The sequence below is a fragment of the Adiantum capillus-veneris genome, chromosome 23 (genome assembly GCF_014529385.1).
Source record: "Adiantum capillus-veneris isolate H3 chromosome 23, ASM1452938v2, whole genome shotgun sequence".
Classification (NCBI taxonomy): domain Eukaryota; kingdom Viridiplantae; phylum Streptophyta; class Polypodiopsida; order Polypodiales; family Pteridaceae; genus Adiantum; species Adiantum capillus-veneris.
In genome coordinates this window covers 15,849,795-15,874,976 of record NC_140953.1, presented here as the reverse complement: position 1 = coordinate 15,874,976, position 25,182 = coordinate 15,849,795, and the positions used below count along the sequence as shown (strand labels likewise).

At 44.4% G+C, this 25,182-nt stretch overlaps 1 protein-coding gene across 2 annotated transcripts in view; it reads right to left on the bottom strand.

Annotated features, from left to right (window-relative positions):
* Positions 1 to 18,691, bottom strand: part of LOC147427452 (uncharacterized) — a 63,112-nt gene extending 44,421 nt beyond the window's left edge. Inside the window, exons 1-3 of one of the 2 annotated variants that reach the window (XM_086496550.1) lie at positions 17,604 to 18,691; positions 17,156 to 17,223; positions 16,970 to 17,075 (exon numbers count right to left, since the gene is read on the bottom strand). In XM_086496550.1, coding sequence (XP_086352676.1) covers positions 16,970 to 17,075; positions 17,156 to 17,223; positions 17,604 to 17,648 — 219 coding nt within the window. In that variant the 5' untranslated portion in view covers positions 17,649 to 18,691. Of the gene's footprint in view, positions 1 to 16,969; positions 17,076 to 17,155; positions 17,227 to 17,603 lie in introns of those variants that run through there. The other variant, XM_086496551.1, reaches the window with a different exon arrangement.
* Between the last annotated feature and the right edge of the window lie 6,491 nt (positions 18,692 to 25,182).

Below are 25,182 nucleotides of genomic sequence, written 5' to 3'. Positions count from 1 at the left end.
CGCCAATCACCTACATCCGCTATTACAACATATTTCTTTCCTTTGTGGTCAAAGCAGAGTTACCAAGGAACGATCATTTTGGTGCCTGGAACGCATGGACGACGTTCCGATTGGCTAGGAATGGGGGGGAACGCCCCGGAACGGACTGTCGTTCCGACAGGCCATGCTTAACCGGAACGGGTGGGGGAATGGAGCCGGAACAGACAGAAACTCAAAAACGAGCCAGAAACCTTCCTTGTTAATTGTGCCACCCCCTCACCCCTTTCCTTCACAAAGCTACAAAGCTCTCAAGCTCTCTCTTGTTCTCAACTTCTCATGGCTCTCTCCCTTGCTCTCAAGTTTCAACCTTCGCTTGACGCTACGGTCTACTCATTGCTCAAGCTCTCAAGCCTCAAGGCTCTCAAGCTCTCTCTTGCTCTCAAGGCTTCAAGCTCTCTCTCTCTCTCTCTCTCTCTCTCTCTCTCTCTCTCTCTCTCTCTCTCTCTCTCTCTCTCTCTCTCTCTCTCTCTCTCGGTCTCGACTCTCAAGTTCTCAAGAAGTGAAGCCTCCCTCAAGCTCTCTATCGCGATTCTCAAGCTTCTTCATCCATGGCCTCTTCTCCTCGTACAACCCCCTCCATTCATGCGGGCAACACTCGAAAGGCAAGGAATGGTCGTGGTGGGATGAAGTGACCTCGGAAGGCACCTTGTCAGTGGCGGGAGGTTCTCATGCATGGACATGCAAGTTATGCTCTTACACGCGGAAAGGGGGGCATGACAAAGTGAGGGCACACTTTCTTCGAGTGCCGGGACATGGGTGAAATTTTGCACCAACGTAAGCGTTGAGAAGAGGAAGGAGCTTGAGGAAAAGGATTGGCAATTCAATCATAAATCCAAGCCCGCACACAAAGGTATGTTAGTGCCGGTGGATCTTCATCGGGTCTGATTAGTTGTCAAAGGACCTCTTGGGACCCAAAGAAGAAGGAAGAGGTGGATGCCGCCGTGGCCCGATTCTTCTATCACGACCATATCCCATTTGTCGCCGCGAGGTATGTTTTATGATTTATCAATCTTCTCTCTCATTTCTTCTTTTATCGTCGTTTCCGCCTTTTTGATACTAACCTCTTCTATGTTTGATCGAAATAGGTCGGAGTATTGGAAAGTTATGGTGCAACGGATAGGAGAGTATGGCACGGCTATGTGCCGCCATCTTCAGAGGCTCTGCGAACCACTTTGCTCAATCGAGAGAAGGGGATTGTGGAGCTAGCAACACTCAATATTCAACGGCTTTGGGCAAAACATGGCGTTTCCTCATTGCCGACGGGTGGAGCGATACAAGGAAGAGATCTATCCATGGCCTCGTCGCATACTCGAGTGGAGAGATGTACTTTGTGCACTCTCATGATGCCACCAAGAGTGGCAAGTCTGCCGATGTCCTCTCTGCAGAGTGGACAGCGGCCATAGAAACGATCGGTGAGCAACACGTGGTGGCCTTTGTCACAGATGGGGAGGCATCAAACAGGCAGCAGCAGCTTTTATAGAGGGCCGCTATCTGCATATGACAGTGTGCTTTTGCATGGCACACTGCTTGAACAACCTTCTAAAAGACAACGGCAAGCTAGACTAGATCGCTCCAATCATTCTGGAGGAAGTGAATATTGTTACTTTCATCAACAATCACAACTTGGTTCGGAATGAGTACCTCAAGCGGTCGGGCGGCAAAGTGCTTCTAAAGTTTTCAGACAGCCGCTTCGCATTCAACTTTCTTCTCGTGCGCAGGCTGTCTGAATGTCAAAATGCGGTCCGACAGGTCTTTATCAGTGATGAGTTCACCACCTCCCCCTATGCAAAGACAGTTGCATGGATTTTGTGCAAGGATAAAGCAGAGGATCTTGAGTTCTGGAAGGAGCTCAAGAGTCTAGACGCACAGGTAAAACCGGTGGTTCATTTGCTTCGAGTTCAGGATGGCATGGATCCTTGCACTGGCAAGGTTTATGAGGCAATGGACCCCATGATCGAGCAGTTTGCACAACTTGAGCCGAAAGTAGAGCGATATGAGGAGATCCGTGCGCTTCGCAGCTCGAGGTGGGATTCATATGCCTCTCCTTTACACACGGTAGCGTACATGGTGGATCCAGAGTTCCAAGGTGTAGGGCAAGAGACAGATAGAGAAGTCATGAACCAATTTACAAAGATCTTAAACAAGATGGTTCTAGACAGAGATGGGCGACGCATTGTCAGAGATCAGTTGAGACAGTACAAAGAGATGCGGGGGTCATTTGGCAGTCCAGATGCTCAGATTGATCGCAAGAAGATAGGTTCAATGCTATGGTGGGAGGACTATGGCTATGATGGCCCTAAGCTTCAGAGATTGGCGATCCGTATTCTTAGCCAGTCAGTTAGTACCTCATGCTTGGAGCAATTGTGGAGTACCTTTAACCACATTGCTTTCAAGAAGAGGAATCGGCTTGGAGTGGAGAAGGCAAATAATCTTGTCTTTGTGCGCAAATTTGAAAATGCTTTACAAGAGTACAGACAAACAGACAAATCCTTTTACACGATGGGAGATGGAGCAAGAGGCTCCTCAAGCAGGTGAAGATGCAGAGCCACTGACACCAGGTACTTCATCCATGACTGAGATCGAGCCGAGCCAGGCCTAGAGCTCAATGATGAGGAATGGGAAAATGTCCATGATTTACAACAGGCTACTACGAATTGGGAGGCCTCTCAAGCTAGTGGCTTGAGTCTTGAGACTTGAGAGTTGCGACTTTAGGACTTCCATTATCCTTACCTTTTTGTATGGCTGCTTGCAGCCTTGCCCTCTTTGTAGCATCTTTATGGTAATTGTAATTTTGTCACCTTTAGTCTTTTGGTATTGTGGTCACTAGTTTGGCCTCCTTGTAGTCTCATTTTGGGTTTGTTCAATGTTGTGTATGTACCATCATCCATGGCCGTGGCACCGCACATCCCAATCAAGTCATAATAAGATTGAATGGTCTTCGAATCATGTTTTTTGTGGGTATTATACAGAGTCAAAGGACTCTAGTACTACTTGTATTCAGACACACAATGCTAAAAATAGTATTATTTGGGTGTTTTTTAAGCCTCCTGTTCTGCGTCGTTCCCGGTCCGGACCCATTCCCGTTCCCCCGTTCCGCAGGGAGGCCCTCGTCGTTCCGCGTTCCAGGTAACTATGGGTCAAAGGATAGGGTTTTTTGAACATAATCGGGAATGGGATGCATCTTGTAATGCCAAGGCATCCCCAAGATGACATCACGTCCTTCAAGTGAAGCTACTAAGAAAGATTCTTGATCTTTGTAGCTATCTACCTTTAAATTCAGCTTCCCTATGATTGGAGTAGAACTGGAGTTTTGCCCTTTGAAAGCAGAATTCAGCTTCCCTATGATTGGAGTAGAACTAGAGTTTTGCCCTTTGAAAGCAGATGCTGTTTGAATAGAAACTCCAAAACGGTTGGGCTATAAATTGAGATCTTCGGCTAAATTCGTAGAGATAGAGTTATCCATACTGCCTAGGTCAAACAAGATAAGTGCCCGCTGATTTTTGATGCTACCCCATGCTTTGAGAAGAGATCTTTCTTTCCCATCCTTGGTTGTATTCCCTTGTACATCTGGGACTGCATTGGAAGAAGGTTGTTGCGGGGTTTTGGTAGGGCAATCACCCTTTATATGTTCAATTTGTCTACACTTGAAGCATCTTCCTTCGCTGCTGTAGGTTCTCAATTCAACAGGAGAGAGGTATTTCCCTTTCTTGGGCTGAATTGGCTTTGCTTCTGCATCGGAGGCGGTTCTTTTCTTCTTTTGAGAAGAAGAAGTGGAAGTAGGCTATTCATGGAGAGCCTTTTGCTTGGCATGATATAGGTGCTTTTCTCCATCCTCCTGGGAGTTCCCTTCTCGTGTATAGCATCAACTATGCGAGCTGATACCATAAGTATTTGTAGGTTGCCTCCAGGATAAAGCTTCATAGCCTTTTGCAAGGCTTCATGAACCTGGCTTCGAACTTCCGCATCTTCTCTGATCCTTCAATCTTCTTGAATGATGTAACTTTCAAGAGAACGTCCCAAAACTTATCCACATATTGTGGAACTTCTTCCTCATAATCTGGCAGGAGGAATTGAGCATAGAACTCCTTCTTAAAGGCAGTCCAATCATAAGGCTTGCGGTTTTCAAGGATCAGAGTCAGCCACCAACTGTTGGTTGTGCCTTTCAGGTACATACTGAAATGGCGAAGCTTGGACCTTTCTTTAAAGTTCTCTTCAGCAAATGCAACTTCAAACTGGCGAATAAAGCTAATGCTTTGAAGTTTGTTGTTGTCTCGCCATCCGTTGTAGGTCTCAAATTTCAGATCTTTCTCACCTAACTTGAATGATTTCTGCTTGTGGTGCTGCTTCTTATGATGTCTTTTCTAAGTTTCTTTCTACCTTTCGACTCCTTGTAGTCAGGAGCTCTATCCTTCCATTGCGCTTCCTATTGCGGCGGATCGTCAAGGAACATGTCCTCTGGAGAGATTGTCATCCAGAAAACTAAGGACAATCACGAGAATCCTGCTCTTGAACCTTTGGATTAATCCGCACATGATGTTCTGGAGGCTTCTTTTGTCTCTCGTGCATGTGGGAGGTTCAAATTAAAGGATCTTTCTTTGATCTTGCGTCTTTGGGTTCTATGGGATTTCTCCCGACCCCATCGGCACTTTCTCCTTCCCTTTCTCAAGGGTATGAAGAATCTTCTAAACTTCTGGATGGGGGAGAGCTTTTTGCAACTCTGCCACCTGCTACTAAGGAGAGTGAACCCTATCACGTCCTTCCATTTCTGCAGTTTGCCAAGAGTCGTCAATCCCTTAAGAAAGCGAGAGATGACCTTGCTCTGATACCACTGTGACAAAAATACGAAAGCGTACACTAATTTTTAAATGCAATTCATATACTGGAGAGAATTTGGAGGAGAGAGAAAAGCTTGACACATCATTCGGAAGTAAAAGATGGGCTGGTCCCCCCCCCCCTCCCATAAAGAGAATATCTTTATTGCTAAGGGAGAATCGTTACAAGCACAGGAACGGTGCAAAAGCCCGTCCTCTATTTTTTCTTTGTCCTAAGAGAGTGAGAAAACTACTCTTTGACTACTGAGGATTTTCCCTCTTCTCTGAGATTATGGAAAGATGTCACGTGACACATCCAACCCTATGTGTCCGTGGACAAGCTACAGCATGATCAGGGTTCAATCAGTCCAGTCAGTCTAGATTAGAAGTGATCTGGCACTTTTGTGAGTCTATTCGTAGACCGTGCATGTCCAGTCACTTAGTGTAGATGCATATCCTTTGGTTGCACACAGCATGATCATCAGTATTCCCACCAGAATCCATCAGATTCCATCAGGGGAATTTCCCAATGCATTTAGCCTATTTTACCTATTTTTGACATTTTTCACTTATTAATTTAAGTGATTTTCCAACAAAAGTAGGTAGGGCAATTTTGCTAAGTTTGTATATAAGCAAACTAGAGCTAGCACTATTTGGCAGAAAAGGCAACAAGAGCCAACCTCAGCAGGCAACTTCTCAACAGGACCTTGGCGGTTTCCCCCACCAAGAAAGAAGACCATCGCCAAAAGACCCCTTCCACTAGCGTTTTTGGAAATTGCACCAACCTGGCGTTTTGCATCATCACACCCTCGCCAGCATAAGATCTCACCTAGCGTTTTTGCAGAACCTAGCGTTTTTGCAGAACATCAGCCTAGCGTTTTTGGAAACTTCAACCTCTAGCGTTTTTGGTCCCAATTTCAGTCCTTTGCAGATCCAGCATATGCAGCGATTTGCAGCAGTAGAAGACCTTCGAATTCAGCCATAAAGAAGTAGCAGATTCAGCCTGGAAGGACCCTCAGTTTTCAGCCTTTAGGAACCTCTGTTTTCAGCCCTAAACCTGCAGAATTTCAGCAACAAAGACCCACAGAAACAGCCCCCAAATCAACGTTTTTGGACCTACAACAGATTTCAGCCCATAGCGTTTTTGGACAGCAGTAGCAAGATTGCAGATTTCAGCCCTTAAGTCGACTTCGTCATCCCCGTCGTCATCGTCGACATAGCCTAAACTTGCATCAGTCTCATGCATCCACTTTGTACCAGTTTGTGCAATCATAAGTAGACCACTCTCGCCGACGAGAGTGGGGCCTTCGGAGGAGGGTTTTACGTCTCTGGTGTCGTATCTCTCTTCTCTCTCTATCTCTCAGTCTCATACACTTGCACGCACAATGTCCATTCACTTTGTTGTGATCATAGCATTTTCTCATTAAGAACGGAAGGCTCTCCCTTCCATAAGAACAAAAGGAACCTTGAGCACAGTTCGGAGCCCTCATCTTGAGCAAAGCGCAAACATTCATTCCGCTGCACCTAACATTGGTATCAGAGCTTTGGCAGTGTTCTGTATCTTTTAAGGAAAGAACCACAAGAATCACAAGAATTTTTTTGCTTGTTGCCGTCGCACGAACCCAAGTTCGCTTGGGCGTGTCGATTCCTAATCGTGTTTTTGAAGAGTGACAGGAGTCCCAAGAAAGAAGGGCTTGTCCAGCCTCCCCTTGTGTCTCTTTTCACTCATTGAGAGCGGACCGTGCACTTAGCGGCCGGCAAATCGACGTGAGGTGGGGAAAAGCAACCTTGGTGTGAGCGCAAGGCCGCCAAGGGGTGCGCCCACAGAAGAGAGCAGAACTCGGGTGCAGAGAAGATCCTTCTCTAATACAGATTGCAAGCGAAAGAAGAACCTCAAGACCTCAAGAACCCCAAGAACCTCAAGACCCTCAAGAACCCAAGACCCACAAGAACCCAAGTTCCTCGTGAACTTAAGAAACCAAGACCACAAGAATGCACGACTTCGGTGGATGGTCATCACTCGAAGCGGAATGGATACTTCGCTTGGAGGTGATGAGCATGAGAGAGGCGAAGAAGAATTTTCCCCACCAGGAGGTTTTTCCGACCCTCCCCCTTCCCCATCTACACCAAGGATTGCACTAACTCCTATGGAGGAGTTGGAGCTGATGTTTATGGAAAGGAATTTAGAACGCGAAGCAAGAAATGCAGCAAGAATGGCAGAAATGAAACGCAGACACGCAGAAGACAAAGCAGAAAGAGAGGCAGAAAGAAAGGCAAGACAAGAACAGAGCGACCAACACATGTAGGAGTTCTTGCGACTCTTTTCTCAAGTGCCGGCACAGATGCAAGAGATTCAGGAGACGGAGACTCTCTCAGTCAATTCTTCTCCCAAGCATGACACACAGGATTTGCATGATTATGAGAAGCATGATGATTTGAATGACAATGATTTGCATGATGATTTGATTGACAATGATAAGCATGATGATTTGGATGTTAATGATGAGCATGATCACGATGTGATTTCTCACGAGCATGATGATTTGCATGATCAAGATATGATTTCTCACAAGCATAATGAGTTGCATAAGGATGATGTGATTGTTGACAAGGATGATGTGTTAGTGCATGCTTTTTCTAGCAAAGCAACCTCGTTGTAGATTCGATCAATCACGAAGAACCGATCTTGGCTTTCGAGTCGAGGTCCAAAGAACCCCCACAGGACGATTCGATCATTCAAGAAGAACCGATCTTGGCTCTTGAGCCTAGGTCCAAAGAACCCTTACAGGAAGTATTATGTGTTCACATGATTGATACGCACGCATTGTTCGAGTGTTTCATTCGTGATCGTTTCCTGTATTTTAGTCAGTGTCTTTATGTGATCCCTTTTACTAGGCATGACATATTGTACGTTGAGCACGTTTCACTCATGAATGAGCACCAATGTATGCGGATTTTTCAGGAAAATGCATTCACGGAAGTCACGTTCCATGTCTCTTCCTTGGCATGACACATTTGTAGAAAGAGCACATGAAAGTATGAGCACCAAGCATGGGCATTTCCGTTGTGAATTGCCACAATTGATTGCTCTAGATCATAAAAGAAAGATTCGATCTCATTCTTTGCGTGTATGTGGACGGTTTAGCACTTCGTCTCTTTGTTCATCTACATTGCATGCACAGTCTTTGAGGAAGACAAGATTTTTTCCAGTCACTTTACATGGAATAGGTATGTTCATGGTTTTGTGTTGGAAATGGGTTCAAGAATTTTCAAACATGGAGATTCTTGAAGAAGAAAGAAGCAGAACTATCGACGAAGTTGAAGCATCAAAGGAGCCACAAAAGACTGTCACTTTCGGCGCGGCCCAAAGAAGCAAGCGTTGCAGACCTTTATGAATTTCAAGTACCGCACAACCCACACATACGAGTGGGCCGGCGAAGAGTCCCTTCCAAGATTCGGGAAGCTATTGGGCGATCTCCCTCGACGCCATACAGTTCGGTACCAGTACCTCACTTTGAAAAGGAGGGGATGTCACGTGACACATCTAACCCTAAGTGTCCGTGGACAAGCTACAGAATGGTCAGGGTTCAGTCAATCTAGTCAGTCTAGATTAGAAGTGATCTGGCACTTTTGTGAGTCTATTCGTAGACCGTGCATGTCCAGTCACTTAGTGTAGATGCATATCCTCTGGTTGTACACAACATGATCATCAATATTCCCACCAGAATCCATCAAATTCCATCAGGGAAATTTTCCAATGCATTTAGCCTATTTTACCTATTTTTGACATTTTTCACTTATTAATTTAAGAGATTTTCCAACAAAAGTAGGTAGGGCAATTTTGCTAAGTTTGTATATAAGCAAACTAGAGCTAGCACTATTTGGCAGAAGAGGCAACAAGAGCCAAGCTCAGCAGGCAACTTCTCAACAGGACCTTGGCGGATTCCCCCACCAAGCAAGAAGACCATCGCCAGAAGACCCCTTCCACTAGCGTTTTTGGAAACTGCACCAGCCTGGCGTTTTGCATCATCACACCCTCGCCAGCAGAAGATCTCACCTAGCGTTTTTGCAGAACCTCAGTCTAGCGTTTTTGCAAAACATCAGCCTAGCGTTTTTGGGAACTTCAACCTCTAGCGTTTTTGGTCCCAATTTCAGCCCTTTGCAGATCCAGCATATGCAGCGATTTGCAGCAGTAGAAGACCTTCGAATTCAGCCATAAAGAAGTAGCAAATTCATCCCGGAAGGACCCTCAGTTTTCAGCCTTTAGCAACCTCTGTTTTCAGCCCTAAACCTGCAGAATTTCAACGACAAAGACCCACAGAAACAGCCCCCAAATCAGCGTTTTTGGACCTGCAACAGATTTCAGCCCATAGCGTTTTTGGACAGTAGTAGCAAGATTGCAAATTCAGCCCTTAGGTCGACTTCGTCATCCCCGTCGTCATCGTCGACATAGCCTAGACTTGCATCAGTCTCATGCATCCACTTTGTACCAGTTTGTGCAATCATATGTAGACCACTCTCGTCGACGAGAGTGGACTCTCGGGCCTTCGGATGAGAGTTTTATAACATCTCTGATGTCGTATCTCTCTTCTCTCTCTATCTCTCAGTCTCATACACTTGCGCACACAGTGTCCATTCACTTTGTTGTGATCATAGCATTCTCTCATTAAGAACGGAAGGCTCTCCCTTCCATAAGAACAAAAGGAACCTTCAGCACAGTTCAGAGCACTCATCTTGAGCAAAGCGCAAACATTAATTCCGTTGCACCTAACAAAAGCTCTCGTAAACGAGAGTCTATCTTCCACAAAACTCATGAGAAGCTCTCAAAAATGAGAGTCTACCTTCCGCTAACTGTGTCCCTTCATGATTAATTATTCTTGCAATAAAAACAAGGGAGAAACACGCAAAATGCACGCACACATGCTTGCTGTAATTTTCTGCACATAATCTGAAAATGTTACCTGAGCACGTTCCAATGCCGAAATAGAGACCTTTTTTGCGATGGAATCGCACCAGAATTTGTGTTTGATTAGGGACTCAAAACAGAGAAGTTGCAGCAGCTAGGCGTGAGAGAAAGAGAATTTTCTTCTACTTTTTGCGATGAATCTTCCCCCCCAGCAGCCTATGATCAAGAGAAACCTTGTTCTAGGTGATGGGAGCTCCAGAACTCCACATACACCACACGGGTTGATTCTCAAGCTTCAATGGAGAGCTCTGGTGCGTAGAGTGCGCTCAGGTGCACTGCCAACCTCTCAAGTGAGAGAGGAGACGCTCTTATAAAGCCAACAAGTAGGGGGGGCGCTAGAGGATGAGGGAGGGTGAGAGTGAGTGAGTGAGAGAGTCACTTTGCATTAGTAAGTGACTTGGCACACTTACTTAATCTATACTATTATAAAAGGAGGAGGGATTCCGGCCCCCTCCCTTGGACACGTGGCGACTTCTGGTTCACCCGACAGTGTTGCATGTACCTCCGGCGACACAGGAGACTACACGCGCAACTAGAGAGTCGCGCGGGCCGTCCGGTTTCTGTGAGAGAGAGAGAGAGAGAGAGAGAGAGAGAGAGAGTCTATGTGAGTCACAATATGTGTGCGTTGTCGTACCGTGGCACGTACATAGTGTGCACTGTGAAATAAAAACATTCACCTCACTTTTGACACTTCTCGATGCATGGAAAGAAAAGTAATAATGTACATATTGTGATCTATGCTAAAGCGGCTACTGCGGTCGCTATCATGTGCATACCTATCCCGAGAATCGTGGCCCTGGATGTAGCGCTTTTGCGTGCTTTCCCACTTTATAAGATAGTTAATTTGGTTTGACAGTGTACATATTCCAAGTGTTTCATGGTGGCACACTCATTTCGCCTATAAAGACTGATACGGACAAAAACTGTCAAAAATAGCAGCTAACAGACGCATTGCAAAATTGCATGGAAAGTGACCCGAAATGGTATATTGATGAAAAATGACGCATATCTATGCTTTTTAAGCTTATGCAAGTCATCCAAAAATTTAGGGATTTTTCAGACTCTGTTTGGGATCTTTCACATCAAAAATGGCATTTTTTAAGTCAAAAATGAGCTCAAAATGACCTAGTTTTGATCCAAACTAGAAAAATGGCCTAAAAACTGACACATCAGCTGAGAATGCCGTGGGGAAGAGACAAAGGGCTGCTTTTTACAAAAAAAACCTGCAATTTTTCTCTACCGTGCAATAGCTTTCATGGTTGCCCAATCTATGTGTGTTGCAGTCCCGCCTCTTTGCAATCTTGTATCTTAGCTTATGAGGGAGTGAATTAGGGTTTCCCCTTATCAAAATGGTGTGTGAGCTTCACTTTAGAAGCTCTTAAATCTTTGAAAATTCAGAAAATGGTCGCCATGAATGTGGAAGCTCGTGTATTCCTTTCAGCTGTTTGATGTTACGACTATGTAATTGGGAGCGAGGCTACATGATACCATGAAAGAGGTTTGGGTTTTGATTGAAAGTTGTGCTTCTATGAGAGTTGAAGTTTCATAGCTAAAAGTTCAGTGTTCTTAATTGCTCTTTTTAAGTAAAAGTTGGATGTGAATTGGTGATCATTTCATCACGAACTAGTCTACGAAAACAAGCAATTTCCAAGCATAATAGGGGAGAGGGTTTGTGACTATCTTGTCACGAACGCTCTTAGCTTTCTAGTCATCTTTAGAAAGAGAGTTGGTGATTTTCCGTAAACGCTTATCTTAAAGTGTTTGTGACTCTCATCACGAACTCTCACAGCCAGAGGTTTTGCACCTTCCCAACTAGACCGCACACATTCCAATATTTTCTGGTGAACCCGACGCGAAGTTGCTCGGGTGGGAGTTTGTGAATTGATCTACACACTTTGTTAGCCATGGATGAAAATCTAGAGACACATGGATGCACTTTGATCTTGTAGTCATGCAGATGTTTCAAGCATTTGCCACGTATATGTAGCAGCAACAAGCAGCGGAAAGAAGCCAAATTTCAACCACCAAAGCACTGCAATCCATTGTGAAGAGAATTGATGAGTTTGATGGCAAGGACATCACAAAGTGTCTACGAGATTAGTTGAACCGAGCGTGTGAGGAAGACATGATCCGAAGTTTTGAGCTAGTTTGTGTCCCAGATATCAGAGACCGTAGTAGGGCAATTCAAAATGCTCATGGAAGAAATTGGGAGGAATTCAAGCTTGCTCTAAAAGAAGACTACTTTATGGAAGACTCTAAGCGGGTGACCAAAAGAACTTTCTTGGATTGGGTTGCAAAGCCTAAAGAAGGGATTTCTGCTACAGAGCTTCTCAGAGAGTTTGAGCGACGCTATGCTCAACTATCACAATTGAACAAGCTTCCTTGGATAGGGAGAAGGTAGAACTTTTCCTACAAGCAGCGGGCAAAGAAATCGAAGAAAAGTTAGAGTTTCTCTTGGAAGACAAAGATACAGAGCAAAGTTTGAAGACAACGTAGAATGATATACAAGATGCACTCTCCTTGTTGGTAAAAAGACAACGCAAAAGAGACAAGATGGTGGTGAACAATGGTGCTCCAGTTTTTGCTATTACTGAGAAGCAGTCAAAACCTACTATTGTAGCTTCTAAGGATGATGGATCTATGCTTGAAGAACTTGTGAAGGGCATAGCAAGCTGAAATTAAAGCTAGCAAGGCTTGAAGAAAAGAAACAAACATCTGGACAGTCATCAAGTCAAAGACCTCAAAACAGAGGGGTTTGTTAATAGGTGCATATAGTGTGACAGCCCAGACCATCCAAGAAGGGACTGTGAAAGCTTCAAAGATGCCTTGGGTAAAGAAGGAAAGATACATCTTAGTGAAACAGGGAAGCCCTTGGTGACAAAGCTTTAGCAAAGGAGGGATGAAAAAGCTAGTTGAGGACATGCCAACCAGTCATGCTATCTCAATTATTAAAGCAGCAGCATTTGGCTTACAGGCTGGTCAAGTCATGCTCAAAGGGTCAAAATCTATTGAAGACGTGAGTGAGGATGGTGAAGATGTCTGCCCATGTCTGATGGAGTTAGCTATGAAGGGAAAGTTGACTAAAGAAGTCTTACATGAAGTAGGAGATTGTATCCGTCTTGAGACTGGGTGGAATGAACCTGTAGATGCCTTGTCAGTGCATGCCGACATTACAAAGTGTCGAAGCAACAAGGCACTTGTTGAAGAAAAACGCGGGAGAGAAAATGGGAATGAAGGTCCCTCAAAGAGGGCTACTAGAGGTGGAGGAAGAAAGGATATGGGTCCCTCTCAAGAGCCCATGGCAAGGGAACCTCCATCACAAGAAGTACTAATGAGAGATGTTGCACCAAAGGGAAAGCAAGATAAGGAAAAGAGCAAAGGAAAAAGCCCATCATACAAGCTACAATCAGATATTCAAGCTGCCACAGAATTAAAGAAAGTTTTAGAGGAAAGATATTAAATAGCAAGGTGGAGTTTACATTGGGAGAAGTCGTTGGCATTGCAAAGAGAGAGTTCCACGAGGAAATCATTGATATCATAAGAAGAAAGCGACAAGCTTTAACGGGGTCTATCCAATCAAAGGCTGAAGAGAGTGCTTCAAAGACACATGTGATACAAGTACAACAAAGAGATGAAGATGAGAATGGAAGCTGCTACCAGTCTCATCTTCATCTATAGGCATATATAGGCATGTTAAATTTGAAGATGAAGATAAAGACGGAGCCACTCATAAGAGCCACTATTCTAGAAACCATTGGGCAAGGGCTACAACGGAAACCTTGGTTAAGGTGGGAGATCTTGAGGAGCCTTACGTGGCCTTGATAGACCATGGTTCGGGGATCAACCTCATGTCCAAGAGTATCTGTATGAAGGGAAAGTGGCCAATTGATACTAACCATGGGTGGATGATTAGGGTTGCAAACAACTCATCCGGGGATCTCTATGGTGCTTATCCAAATGTTAATGTACCACAGGGGATGTGAAAGGTGAGCAAAATTTCTTTGTTCAAAAGATGTCAAGCTATCCTCTAATCCTTGGATATCATCGCAATCGAATGGAGACAAAAGTATTGGATGATGGATCTGCCTATGCCAGGGTCAAAAGCAAAGATGAAAAACGAGTTGTTCAATTCTTGACAGTTTTCGTTGACCATGAGAGAAATCGTGACAACTTAAGGGACCACTCTCTACCAAAACCAAGCAAAGAGTTTCAAGATCAAAGGGAGATGAGGGGTTTTGGCCGAGTAACATTGTAAAGCGAGAGTGCAGTGATACAGGAAGAAAAAGGTTCTCGCATGATCCAAAGGGAGGCAGAGCTTTTTCTACAGGTGCACTAGTAGCAAAGGATGGATCAGTATCTTTTACAATGCTTGGAGATTTAAAGAAAAGACAAAAACAATATGTAAATAGTGTACAGAGAAAATACAAAAACCATGATTTGCTAGATGAAGACGAGTACATTTCAGGTGTTTTTGAAGAGGTTTCTTTTGTAGATACTATGGGTGATCTCAATGCTATAACAGGTTCTAGTTTTCAACAAGGAAATGACTTGGTAAAAGCAGCTTCTATGGACATGTATAAGATCATTGAGTCTTTCAAAGATGAAGAGTGCTTCAATGTGCAAAAAGATCTAGAAGTGCGAGTGGAGACGAAGTACAAGACTATAGCAAAGAAGGTGAAACCAGTGGCATTGCCTTTGCCTACAGATTGCAAGGAAAAGATGGATCGGGCTTCTTTGCAACCTAGTCTTCGAGATCCAAAAAGAATTGGACAAAAGTTTACGCAAGAGTCATTGAAGATGTTAAAAGTTGGAAGCAATGACTGTTAGAGTTATACCCCCGTTGCTTTGCCATTTTGTACGGCTAGTGATTGTCTCAGGTTGGCCACCCATCGCACATCATGTAGATTGCATGGGCGGACACTTTTAGCACGTGTCCGATCGGTCCTTTTCTGAGCCTAGCTGGATACACACATTTTTAGCCATTTTTTGGGCTTTTATGTTTTTCGCTTTTATGCTTAGGGTCTTGTAGTCATTCACAGATTGTGTATTAAGAGCATCATTTGCAGAGCACTTGTGTTCTCTCTCTCTCTCTCTCTCTCTCTCTCTCTCTCTCTCTCTCTCTCTCTCTCTCTCTCTCTCTCTCTCTCCAACGTTTTCAGCGCGCATGGTTCACACTCTTTCCGCTACTCACTCTCACATGGTATCAGTTGCCAAACCAGAAGAATCTGCATCGATTTCTCCTCTCGAGGCTAGCGCTAGCACTTCTGTCGGTTTCCATCGCAGGGGATATCAAAAACGTTGTTCAACGTTTTCAACCCTAGCGTTTTCTGCAAGAACAGCAACGTTTTTTGCATCTGTAGCTTTGATCTGCATCCTTCTCCCTAGTGCTTCCCTCCTCCAGCAGAATCACACCATCATCTGCTCGCTTTTTTGCAAACCCTAGCGTTTTGCAGATCTTGCTACGTTTTTTCGTGTTTTGCTAGCATTTTTGGTGATTTGCGGCGTTTTTCACAAAACGTTGATCTTGTGCACCTGCAGGAGCGGCCAAGGAACACCCAAGAGTCTTCTACACTGCCTGGAACTTGCAGATCTACACCTTGGACAGGTATCTACACCCAATCGGCACCATTTTTGATACTTATTACTTGCTGTTTTTTGTATGTTTTCAGCCCCTCAACGGCTGAAAAGTGCGAGAACCCTCTCCTCTGACACTCTGCGACGCTCCCGCACCGACCGGTGGCGTACAGGCACGCTGAAATCTCTATTACAACAACGTTTTTAGCACCCTTTGCAGCGTTTTTTGGGCGGACAACATGCTGAATTTTTACCTTTTGTGCGGTTGAACCATCCCTTGCTCATCAGGACACCATCCGGTGGTTGCCCGTGCAGTTATCTTGGACTACTACAGCCTTGGGAACGGTACCTTCAACAACGACTTGCGATCTTATCGATCTACCTTTGGGACTTCTCTCTGAGCATACAACATGTCGACTCCAAATCAGAAGGGACAACAACAACAATCCCAAAAAGGGCCACTACGTCTTCTGTGACTACGGCCACTTCCACTTTTGCGACTACGTCGGCATCTGCAACACTACATCCAACAATTATGCCCCCACCCAGTTTGCTGAGGAGAAGAAGTTGGATTTACACAATTATTTTGTGTGGAGGACACAAGTCCGCACAATTATTACCTACCATCGACTCTGGGAATGGTTGAATGATTTTCACCCATTCGGCTACTCAGCCTTCCCTTCCCACCGCCACTCAGGCGGATCGACGAGTGGGTGGATCGGGACATACGAGTCTTCATCTTTCTTATGATGGTTCTGTATGTTTTACAAAGCATTCATCTAGGGGCAATTTAGAGGCATTTCGAGTACGCAAGTGACATCTCTTTATTATCACAAGTGAAAACTCTGGGCATAGCCTCTAGCCCCATTCACACTTAACGAACAATTTCTGGCTCTATCTGAAAATGCATGTCTAGTCTTGTTAGTCTCACTCTCATAAGTGTCTTGTTAGGATGTCACATTAAAATCATTCAAGCCAAGAATTTAACCTTACAAGAGAAGCCACGCGTGTTTTCCTGAGTAAATGACATTCAGAAATCCTTGAGTGAGTTTACTCTTTGACTAGCCCACAGGTCTGAGATTGAAGTAAAATCTGCACATCTTGCAATGAATTTGAATGCTCAAAGCGACTATCATGCTGATAACCATTATGATTGCGTGGATTTATGAAGTGGGCTCGCAAAAGGACAAACATTCTAAAGCTACAGGTATCCTCCTCAGATTGTGTGCATCCATCCTCCATACATGAATTGCTTAACTAAGACTTGCTTCACCCTGACAAAATCTCGCACGCTTCGGCAATATACATGTTTGATGGCACCTAGGAAAGAAAGACCAGTTAGGCCGACCGGAGAAGGGACCTTCTGGAGATCGCTGTTCCTCACCCTCCACTCTTGGGAATCGGGATACCAACAACATCAACTGCAGACGTTGCCTTCAGCAGTGGAGAATCCTCTAAATTTTTAGATTATGAGAAACAACCTCATCTGCATTCCCCTTTGCTCAATCTGGCCCCTCTCTTGAGTGAAACTGTCCTGAATTAGCCAATGGTTCAAATGGAGAATAATGCTTAAAGGTACCTCATATTCTTGTGCACGTTTCCGCTCTGAGTACTCATCCGCAAAAGGTGAATTTGCCTGAATGTCAAAGGACTTTTTCTTCTGCAAAATCTTCTCGTGAGCAGAGCTGCATATCAAAGAAAATCAACACACGGCCATCGTCATAGCAGAAGTCCTCTTTGAGATGTTATTACAGTGTCATTATACCTTCGTCTCAGTTGAATAACAGAAGGATGTGAAGAGTGACCGGCATAAGCTTCGCTCTGGCAAAACATCTGCAAACAAAAAGAATTTCAAGTAGTGCATCGGATAAGTGTCCTTTTATGATCAATCAACAGTTTTACACTGCCCAAGCTGATCAAGTAGCCTCAAAAGATGAAAAGTCATGGGGCTATACATGTAGCCCTGCAAAGAATCCAACTGCTCACAAAAAAATTGTTTATATAAACCTGTGAAATAAGTGCAATCCTCCATCACTATCCCCACACTCCATACATAGACACAAATGCACACGCAATGGCCAAAGTTATTCACATAAAATGCATCCAGCGTTCATTGAAGCTTCAAAGCACAGTGGCATTTCAAAATTTGGAAGTTGTAGCCTTGATCTTTTGAACTACATAAAGCTGTCCAGAAATGCAACAGGCAGAATTACCTCATCAAGCCGCAAATCGGTATTTGAATTGTAAGCCTTCTGCATCACCACAACGGTGAACACATTGTAAAAATCTCATGATTGCAAGCCAAAGCCACTGCTGCATGTTAGTTTAAGTCCTTCCATCGCTCTCGCTGTGATGCACTCAGCCAATGCCAGCAAGTCGCAGCGAAAAATCAAGATGGACAGCAAGAATTCCTCTCAAAGAGAAAGAGAGAGGAGAGGCGGGAAAAAATCTGCTTGCAACGATGTCTGAGATTATGGGATGTCTGTCTGTCTTTCGTGGTTCTATTACAAAAGGGGGCGTCCCGAGCACATGCTCCAGGCGCACATGAGCATTAAACACGAGAGTGCAAAAGAAAAGAGGGTGTGTGTGTGTGTGTGTGTTTTGGGGGGGGGGGGGGGGGGGGGGGGGGGGTGTATGTGCCCTGTTTTCTTAGTGAGTGAGAGAGGCTGTGCTTATGTGTGTGGGTTCGGGCAGGAGAAATGGAGCTGCTGGAGAATATGTATTGTGTGTCTCGCTCTCTCTTGTGCGAGTGGGTAGAAGCTGTGTGTGTGTGTGTGTGTGTGTGTGTGTGTGTGTGTGACAGTGTGTAGAACTCACTTGTTAGTTGACTGTCGCACAGTAGGACCAGCTTTGTAAGTGCCTTTTTTCCAACGGAAAAAGATGGGAGGAAGCAAGGTATCAGAAGAGATGACGATGGGGGATGAAAGCATCGTGAATGCAGAAACAAGCAAGGTATATAGAGAGAGAAAAAAAGACGAGGAACCAAAGCCCTTGTTGCAAGATTGTCTGCGAGTGTCTCTCTCTCTCTTCCTTTGCACAACTCTCTTGAGCTCTTGGTGACTCTGTGTGTGTGTGTTTGTGTGTGTGTGTGATACTGTGGAAGGGAAGTGATATGTGTAAGGCACGCCTTTGCGGGAGTCTGACGCAAAAAAAAACACGACCCACTTCACTTCCCCCCCTGTGCGCGTGCGAGCGCGCGCGCGCAAGAGCGTGTTTGTGCGCTCGCACACGCAGAGTATGGACTATGGACTAGTGTGGAGCGACAGAGAGCGAGAGAGAGAGAGAGAGCGTGCTCCGCTTGTATGTTGTGAACTTGTGCCTACAAAATTCCCTGCGGCCCTGCCTCGGCCTTTGCCTTGCTTTTTGCTTTTCTCCGCCGCCTTCTGTGACTTCAGCCCCACCTTTTTGAAATGGCTGACTCAGCAGCCACGTAGGACAGCGACTTGCAGCCTCTCATAAGAGCGCTTTCGTATGCATTGGAAATCTGGAGCTGTCATGAATGATGACGATTGTGGTGTTTGTTGTTGGACATTTGAGCTTTATTGGTTAGCCTTGGGTAGGTTTTGAACGCGGAACACGGTACTTTTGGCTAGCAACGTTGCCTTTGGACTCTGCTACAAATGGTAGAATCGTATCCCTTTTGTTGCATTAAGCAGAATCATTTCAAATGCTTTCGTGTAGACCTACTGTTGAACCTTTCTAGAACTCTGCTCCACACACTTCCCACAAGTACAACTTGCACAGTACAAAGATGTTTTGTTCCCTTCACATGCAACTGTAAATTGTCATGTGATGTAAAGCTAGCATGAAAGAATCCTCATGTGTGGACAACACTCAGATTCCCAAATGCTTAATGTGTTTGACTTGTAGTGGACTAGGGCAATGTCAGGCAATGATTTTGCAATGACGTCACATGAGGTTGATGTTCATATGGTCACGGAGGGGGGGTAATCATTATGGATTACCCCTCTCTCCCTCCCCTAACTGCATCTCAAAAGGGTGCAGTTAGAAATGTGCATGCTACCCACCCCTCTCGTGTATGAGTTTCGCTTGTCACGTCACATCTTTTCAATCTAATCCTTCAAATTACCCCCTCCCGCTCACGTGGAGGCCCCCTCTATACTAGGTCATATTGTAACTCCAGCTTGAATACCACTCATATGCTAGATGGTTGTACAATGAGTAGTCAACCACAACTTCATCACATTAAGCTTGTTAACACTAATTAGGTAGAGATAAGCACTCATTGGGGCGGTGCAGAGCAATGTCACAACACCTTATAGATGCTCTTTGATACCAATGCCTCTCACGTGAAACCAACGGCCACATGATTTACACCTAAGGTTATGTGGTCCTTCCATGCGCTACTTCCTCGTAGGTCCTTTCATGATTTTATGCCAATAATTTACTTAGCTTAAAGATGATTTCTGAGTAAAATTCCCATTAGCAACCCCTGTTCCCACTAACTTACCAGACCTCAAGTTCACTAATATGCAAGCTCACGAAACAGAATCCCCATTAGCAGCCCCTGTTTCCACTAACTTACTAAATCTCAAGTTCACTAATATGCAAGATCACGAAACAGAATCCCAAGTTGTTATCTATATTTGAGAGGTAGACAAGAAGTTATTGCCAAGCAAGCACACAGCTACAATTCACTCCCTACATGACAATACTTGAGTAGTTTTTGACTCGTGGTTCTCGATGGATTAGTGGTCTAGCCTTGAAGTGTGATTCTGGGTCACGATCTCTTTACCCCAATCCAAACTTAAGGGGAAATTAGATTAGACAATGCATCCAAAATCGTGCCACCCTATTGGATGATACACTAAATCCGTATTTCAATTCCTTTTTGCTTTCTTGACTAGCTACCAATGCCAAAAGGACCTTCGATTCAAATGCTAATAGACTATGGCAAAAAACATTGGCACTTACGAAGGAGCCCAAAAAAAATTGTCCTCTTATTGACAATATGTTATGAACTCACAAGCTTGTAGCTTTAGGGTGCATACAGACTACCCCCTTGGAGAAGCGTTTCCGTCCTCAAAAACAAAAGTGGTGTATTTTTCTTAGGAACGCTAATGTTTTCCCACTTGAACTATACCAAGAATATATTTAGGGTCATGCAGTTGAGTGGGAGGGTTCAATAAAATCAACAAGAACATAGGGTCATGCAGTTGAGTGGGAGGGTTCAATAAAATCAACAAGAACATAGGGTCATGCAGTTGAGTGGGAGGGTTTAATGAAATCAACTAGAACATTTTTCATTGACAACATTGTGAAATAGCCATCTGTTATTTCACAATTTTGTTTATAGTACTTGTGACATTGACAAGTCTTACTAGTTATCTGATAGTTTCTAGCCACTGAAATTGTTGCCAAGACTGCATGCTTAAAATGGTCTAAGAAGTGGATTTGACTAGCACATAGGGACTTGTCGCAACATGGAATTAAGAAAAAGTCTCCAGTGTCATTCTTGGAGACGTATATCCTCCGCATGTAAAATATGTCTCATACAGTGATGTTAGTAGATGTGACATTTGTCAAGTATAAGAAGTACTTGTGTGTGGAGGTAACTTGAAACACTCAACAATAAGAGTGAGAGGGACCCTCATAAACCTTGCTCGACACTGGCTAAATTGAACTCCATGAGTTCCTAGACCATGTTAACACCTTGTGACTAACAACACGTGCCAAAGTTGATCCCTACCTTGTAGGCCTATCACCGTCTTAAGAGAGAGCACCATGAAAAGAGTAGATAATACCTGGAGTGAACCGTCTATTCCATAATAAAGAAAATTAACAATGATAGGGAAAAAGTATTAGAGGATGTTTCGAGGACACTAACCTCTAACCCTTCCTGTATCTGCTGCCATGTAGTTATGCATGATCATGTCACTTGCATCAAAACAAGTTTGTGCAACACTCCTTGGTTTTATTTTGTCCAAGAAACCTTGGTCTTGTCTTGGCAACATGAACCTTGGTCAGATTCCAAAAGTATAATACTTAAACCACCATGTACCATTAAAAGCTACATCGCTACCAATAGTGATTGTAAGAATATTGGTATAGTGAACTTATATAGTACCCCTTGGCAATGGAGAACTCCTTTCCTTGAAAGCACAAGTGTGAAGGGTCCAAGAAGTGACCATCAACACTTATTGAGTGATTTTTCATTCACAAGTTGGGTCGGGGTTGGGTCTACCCAAAAAATGGTGCTCTTATAAACACAAACGGTTCTATAGACTGAGTAGAAGATCCTCTCAAGTTGGAATCTTATTCAAAACTGGATCATTTACACAATCATATCTTCCCATTGAAAGAAGAAAAAGATTCTCAAAACTCAAAAGAAGGTAGTCCTTCTAACTATTCTTTGGTTTTTGTTTAGCATATGTCTTGCATATGTTTAAGAGAGATGTCTGACCAGCATAACTCAATCTTGAATGTGTGGGTGCAAATCCACAAAGTTGTAATGAAAATAAGAGATTGCTTGCCTTGAGGCTCTCTTAGAACAGTCATATTATCACATGAACTAGCCGCTTAATAGTCAGCCATGCTTGTGTGTTACATAAGAAAATCATCATTTGTAGTGCATGCACCTTGTGCATAGAACCAATGACATATATAGAGTGCCCACCAATGCAGTCATATGCAACAAGGACAAGAAAATATACGAGGATCAATTGTTATTGAGTGGAATGTTTAAAGCTATGGGTAACACCTATAATATCTTCAATGAGAGAATCATCAATAAAAATTACTCAAAACAAACAAGATCTTACTCATTCTAAAGTAATCTTGCAACTCCGGTGCACGTGCATACCAACTTACTTTGAATCCATCTTGGTAATTATCAAGCAATGTTAACCCTCGTGGCTCACGGACACCCTATCGCCTACGACGGACACCGTAACCGTATTATTTATTTAAGTAGAGTCAGGCACCGGGCTTGTCGGTCCAATAGGGAAAGGTAGAGTGATCGCCGATGAGAGGCGCACTCTAACACGAACATGCTAGGGTTAGTTGGCTAAGCATAGGCGCCCAAGTGTGAATGGGGTGAGCTCACATAAAAGCCAATTAAACCTAAAATTGAGTCATTCTCTCATTGTGCAATAGAAGCTGCTCTTGCTCCATCTCCACCTTCTCCTTCACTATCTTCTTGTGTGTGTGCGTGTGAGAGAGAGAGAGAGTGTGAGAGTGTGTATGCGATCGAGCGTTGCGGCGGCACGACGGCGGCGAGGTGGTTGAGCACGGCGTAGCGGCGTCTCCCTCTTCTTCGCGGCGCGGGAATCCTTCATTCGCAACTACACAGGAAGGTGAGTGACACACCGTTCTTCCTTGTGAGCTTGTCTGTTGTATGACTGTGTGCTAGGAGCCTTTGTGGCTCGCACACGGCGCGTAGCAAGTCCCTAGCCTTGATATTTTTGGCGCCGCTGCCGGGGAGCTGCTGCGCGTGAAGCTCCATGGCGACCTGTAAATTGTATTGAAGCTATTTTTTATGTAGGAAAGGCGCGGCTTAAGTTTGATCATTGTTGTTATGCAAAAACAATAGAGAAAAACACAATGTTGTTGACTGCATTCAAGTTTTCTGTGTTCTGTTAAGCTCTGTTTTGCTAGTTCTATTAAGCTCCGATTTCAGCTTACACAGTTAGCATTTCTTGCGTTTCAGAGTTTTTTGCATTTTCTGGTTTGCACTGCACAATTCTGTCAAGTTTCAATTTCTGCATTTTCTGTGTTTTCTGTGTTTTCTGGTTTGTGCACAGTTAGGCGCACGGTTAGTTAATTAAGCAGGTTAGTAATTAGGTGAACCACTGATTAGCAGGTCAGTAGGTAGGCGGGACAGTAAATAGTTAGGTGAGGTCAACGCGCACCAAAACGCGTACCAAATAATATCCAAAAAAAAAACCTTTTAAAAAAAATATAAAAAATTAAAATTTTAAAAAAAAATCTTTTTCGAAAAAAAAAATCAAAAAACAAAAACGCGAGTGAGGGGGAGGTTAAATTTTTGAAAAATAAAAACGGAGGTTATAAAAACGGACGGGTTGGTTTGTATAAAAGTTAGCTCGGGATCATTTCCCCAAGTCCAAGCCCAAGCCCAAGCCCAAGCCCAGGCCTTAGCCCTCAATCTTATGATATATATTAGACTCACTCTTATATATATACCCTACTCCCTCAAGAGGGAATGAGAGCATGTGGGACAAGTCCTCCACTCTCCTCCCTTCTCTTTCCACTTGCACCCTTAGACTTGCTATTTGGAGCCTAGTTCCCCAGCTAGGAAAAGACTGTTTCGGGCTTTTCTGGAGCAAAATAGAACCAAACGGTGGGCTGTAAAGCACAACGCGTCCCTCCTAGCGATACGCTCGTTTCGAGCTATCACACGGCCCATTCCACGACACGCTCTAAAAAAAATCTAGCAAAAAAACAAACAAAAAACACGCAAAAAACTAGTCACAAGGCCTCTTAGAGCAGCTTTTTGACACCTTAGGGTATCAAAAGCACATGCACTTACGCTCTGGGCGGGTGCTAGAACACGAGCATATTGAGGGTGCCTCTGTTCATACGGACACCCATTACCCATCCACGATAGGCTCTAGACCCTCAGCGGGGACACAAGGTAGCACCACCCAAGACCCTAAAATAGCCGCTAGTGATTCCTCCTCCGACTCAGAAATCATGGAAGCATACCCTACCCAAAACACTGAGAGAGAAGGCCATGCACCTCTCGAAGCTCCACAGCCTAGTACTAGTATGTTTAGCCGTTTCATGGAAACATTAGGTAGAGCTACTCGCTCGGAACCTGATGCAAATGAAGCACACGAAGGGGGTGGGGAAGTGGACTCTCCTTTCACATCGCACGTGGACCCCACACCCCCAAAGAGTGTCCATGTGGATATCCTGCCAACTTCTTACCAAGAAGGCCCTGTTGAGCTGCCTCCTTCAGAAGTTCCCTCTAGAGTACCGTTGGTGACAAGTAAAACCACGGGGAGCAACATTGCTTCTACCTCACAAGAAACCGTTAACACGTCGACTCTAGAAGGATTGTTCATTAATGATCATTGGACATACGACCTCCACACTGAGGTGTTGACGGATCTACACTCTGGCCGCGCCTACCATGTAGGATGGATAGAGATTGTACAATCCACCTCTAGTGCCACGAGCCTCGAAGATCAACAGAAAATGATCTGTAATGTTATCCATGGCATTATTCAATCAGAAAGGCAAAACCGAGGGGTAAATATATTCTCAACTGGCCCCATGAGATTTCTGGATACGAGCAAGGCTCAACAGCCTACTCTATCACAAATGGAGACTCCTCTAATGAGCCCCATGGACCCATCTTACGTCATTTCACCTGGGGTCTCTATGCAATCTGAGCCTCCGAGCGACAACTTTAGCTTCCCTAACTTGGCTCAACCCTCTATTAAGGAAAACACAGTGCTCACTCCAGGGATAAGCCTGACAGAGAATGTACCGATGACATCTACGGTTAGCGCAGTGCCACTACCTAGTGTTGTAGTACCTAATATGGGGCCTCGACCGTATGTGCCTCTAGCCCCTTATGCACACATGGCCCCCACACCTCCAATTGTACCACTTGTTTATGCTCCTCGAGTGCCGCTCCCTAGCCCTTATTCGAGTGGACCTATGCCCGGTTATGTTCCATATCCTGCATCATCCACACATATGCCAAGACTGGTACCCGTCCCTCTCCCACATATGATTCCAAGAGTACCTCCACCGGCCCTGCCTCCTCACATAGGTGACTTGGCAGCGTTTTCTCAAACCATA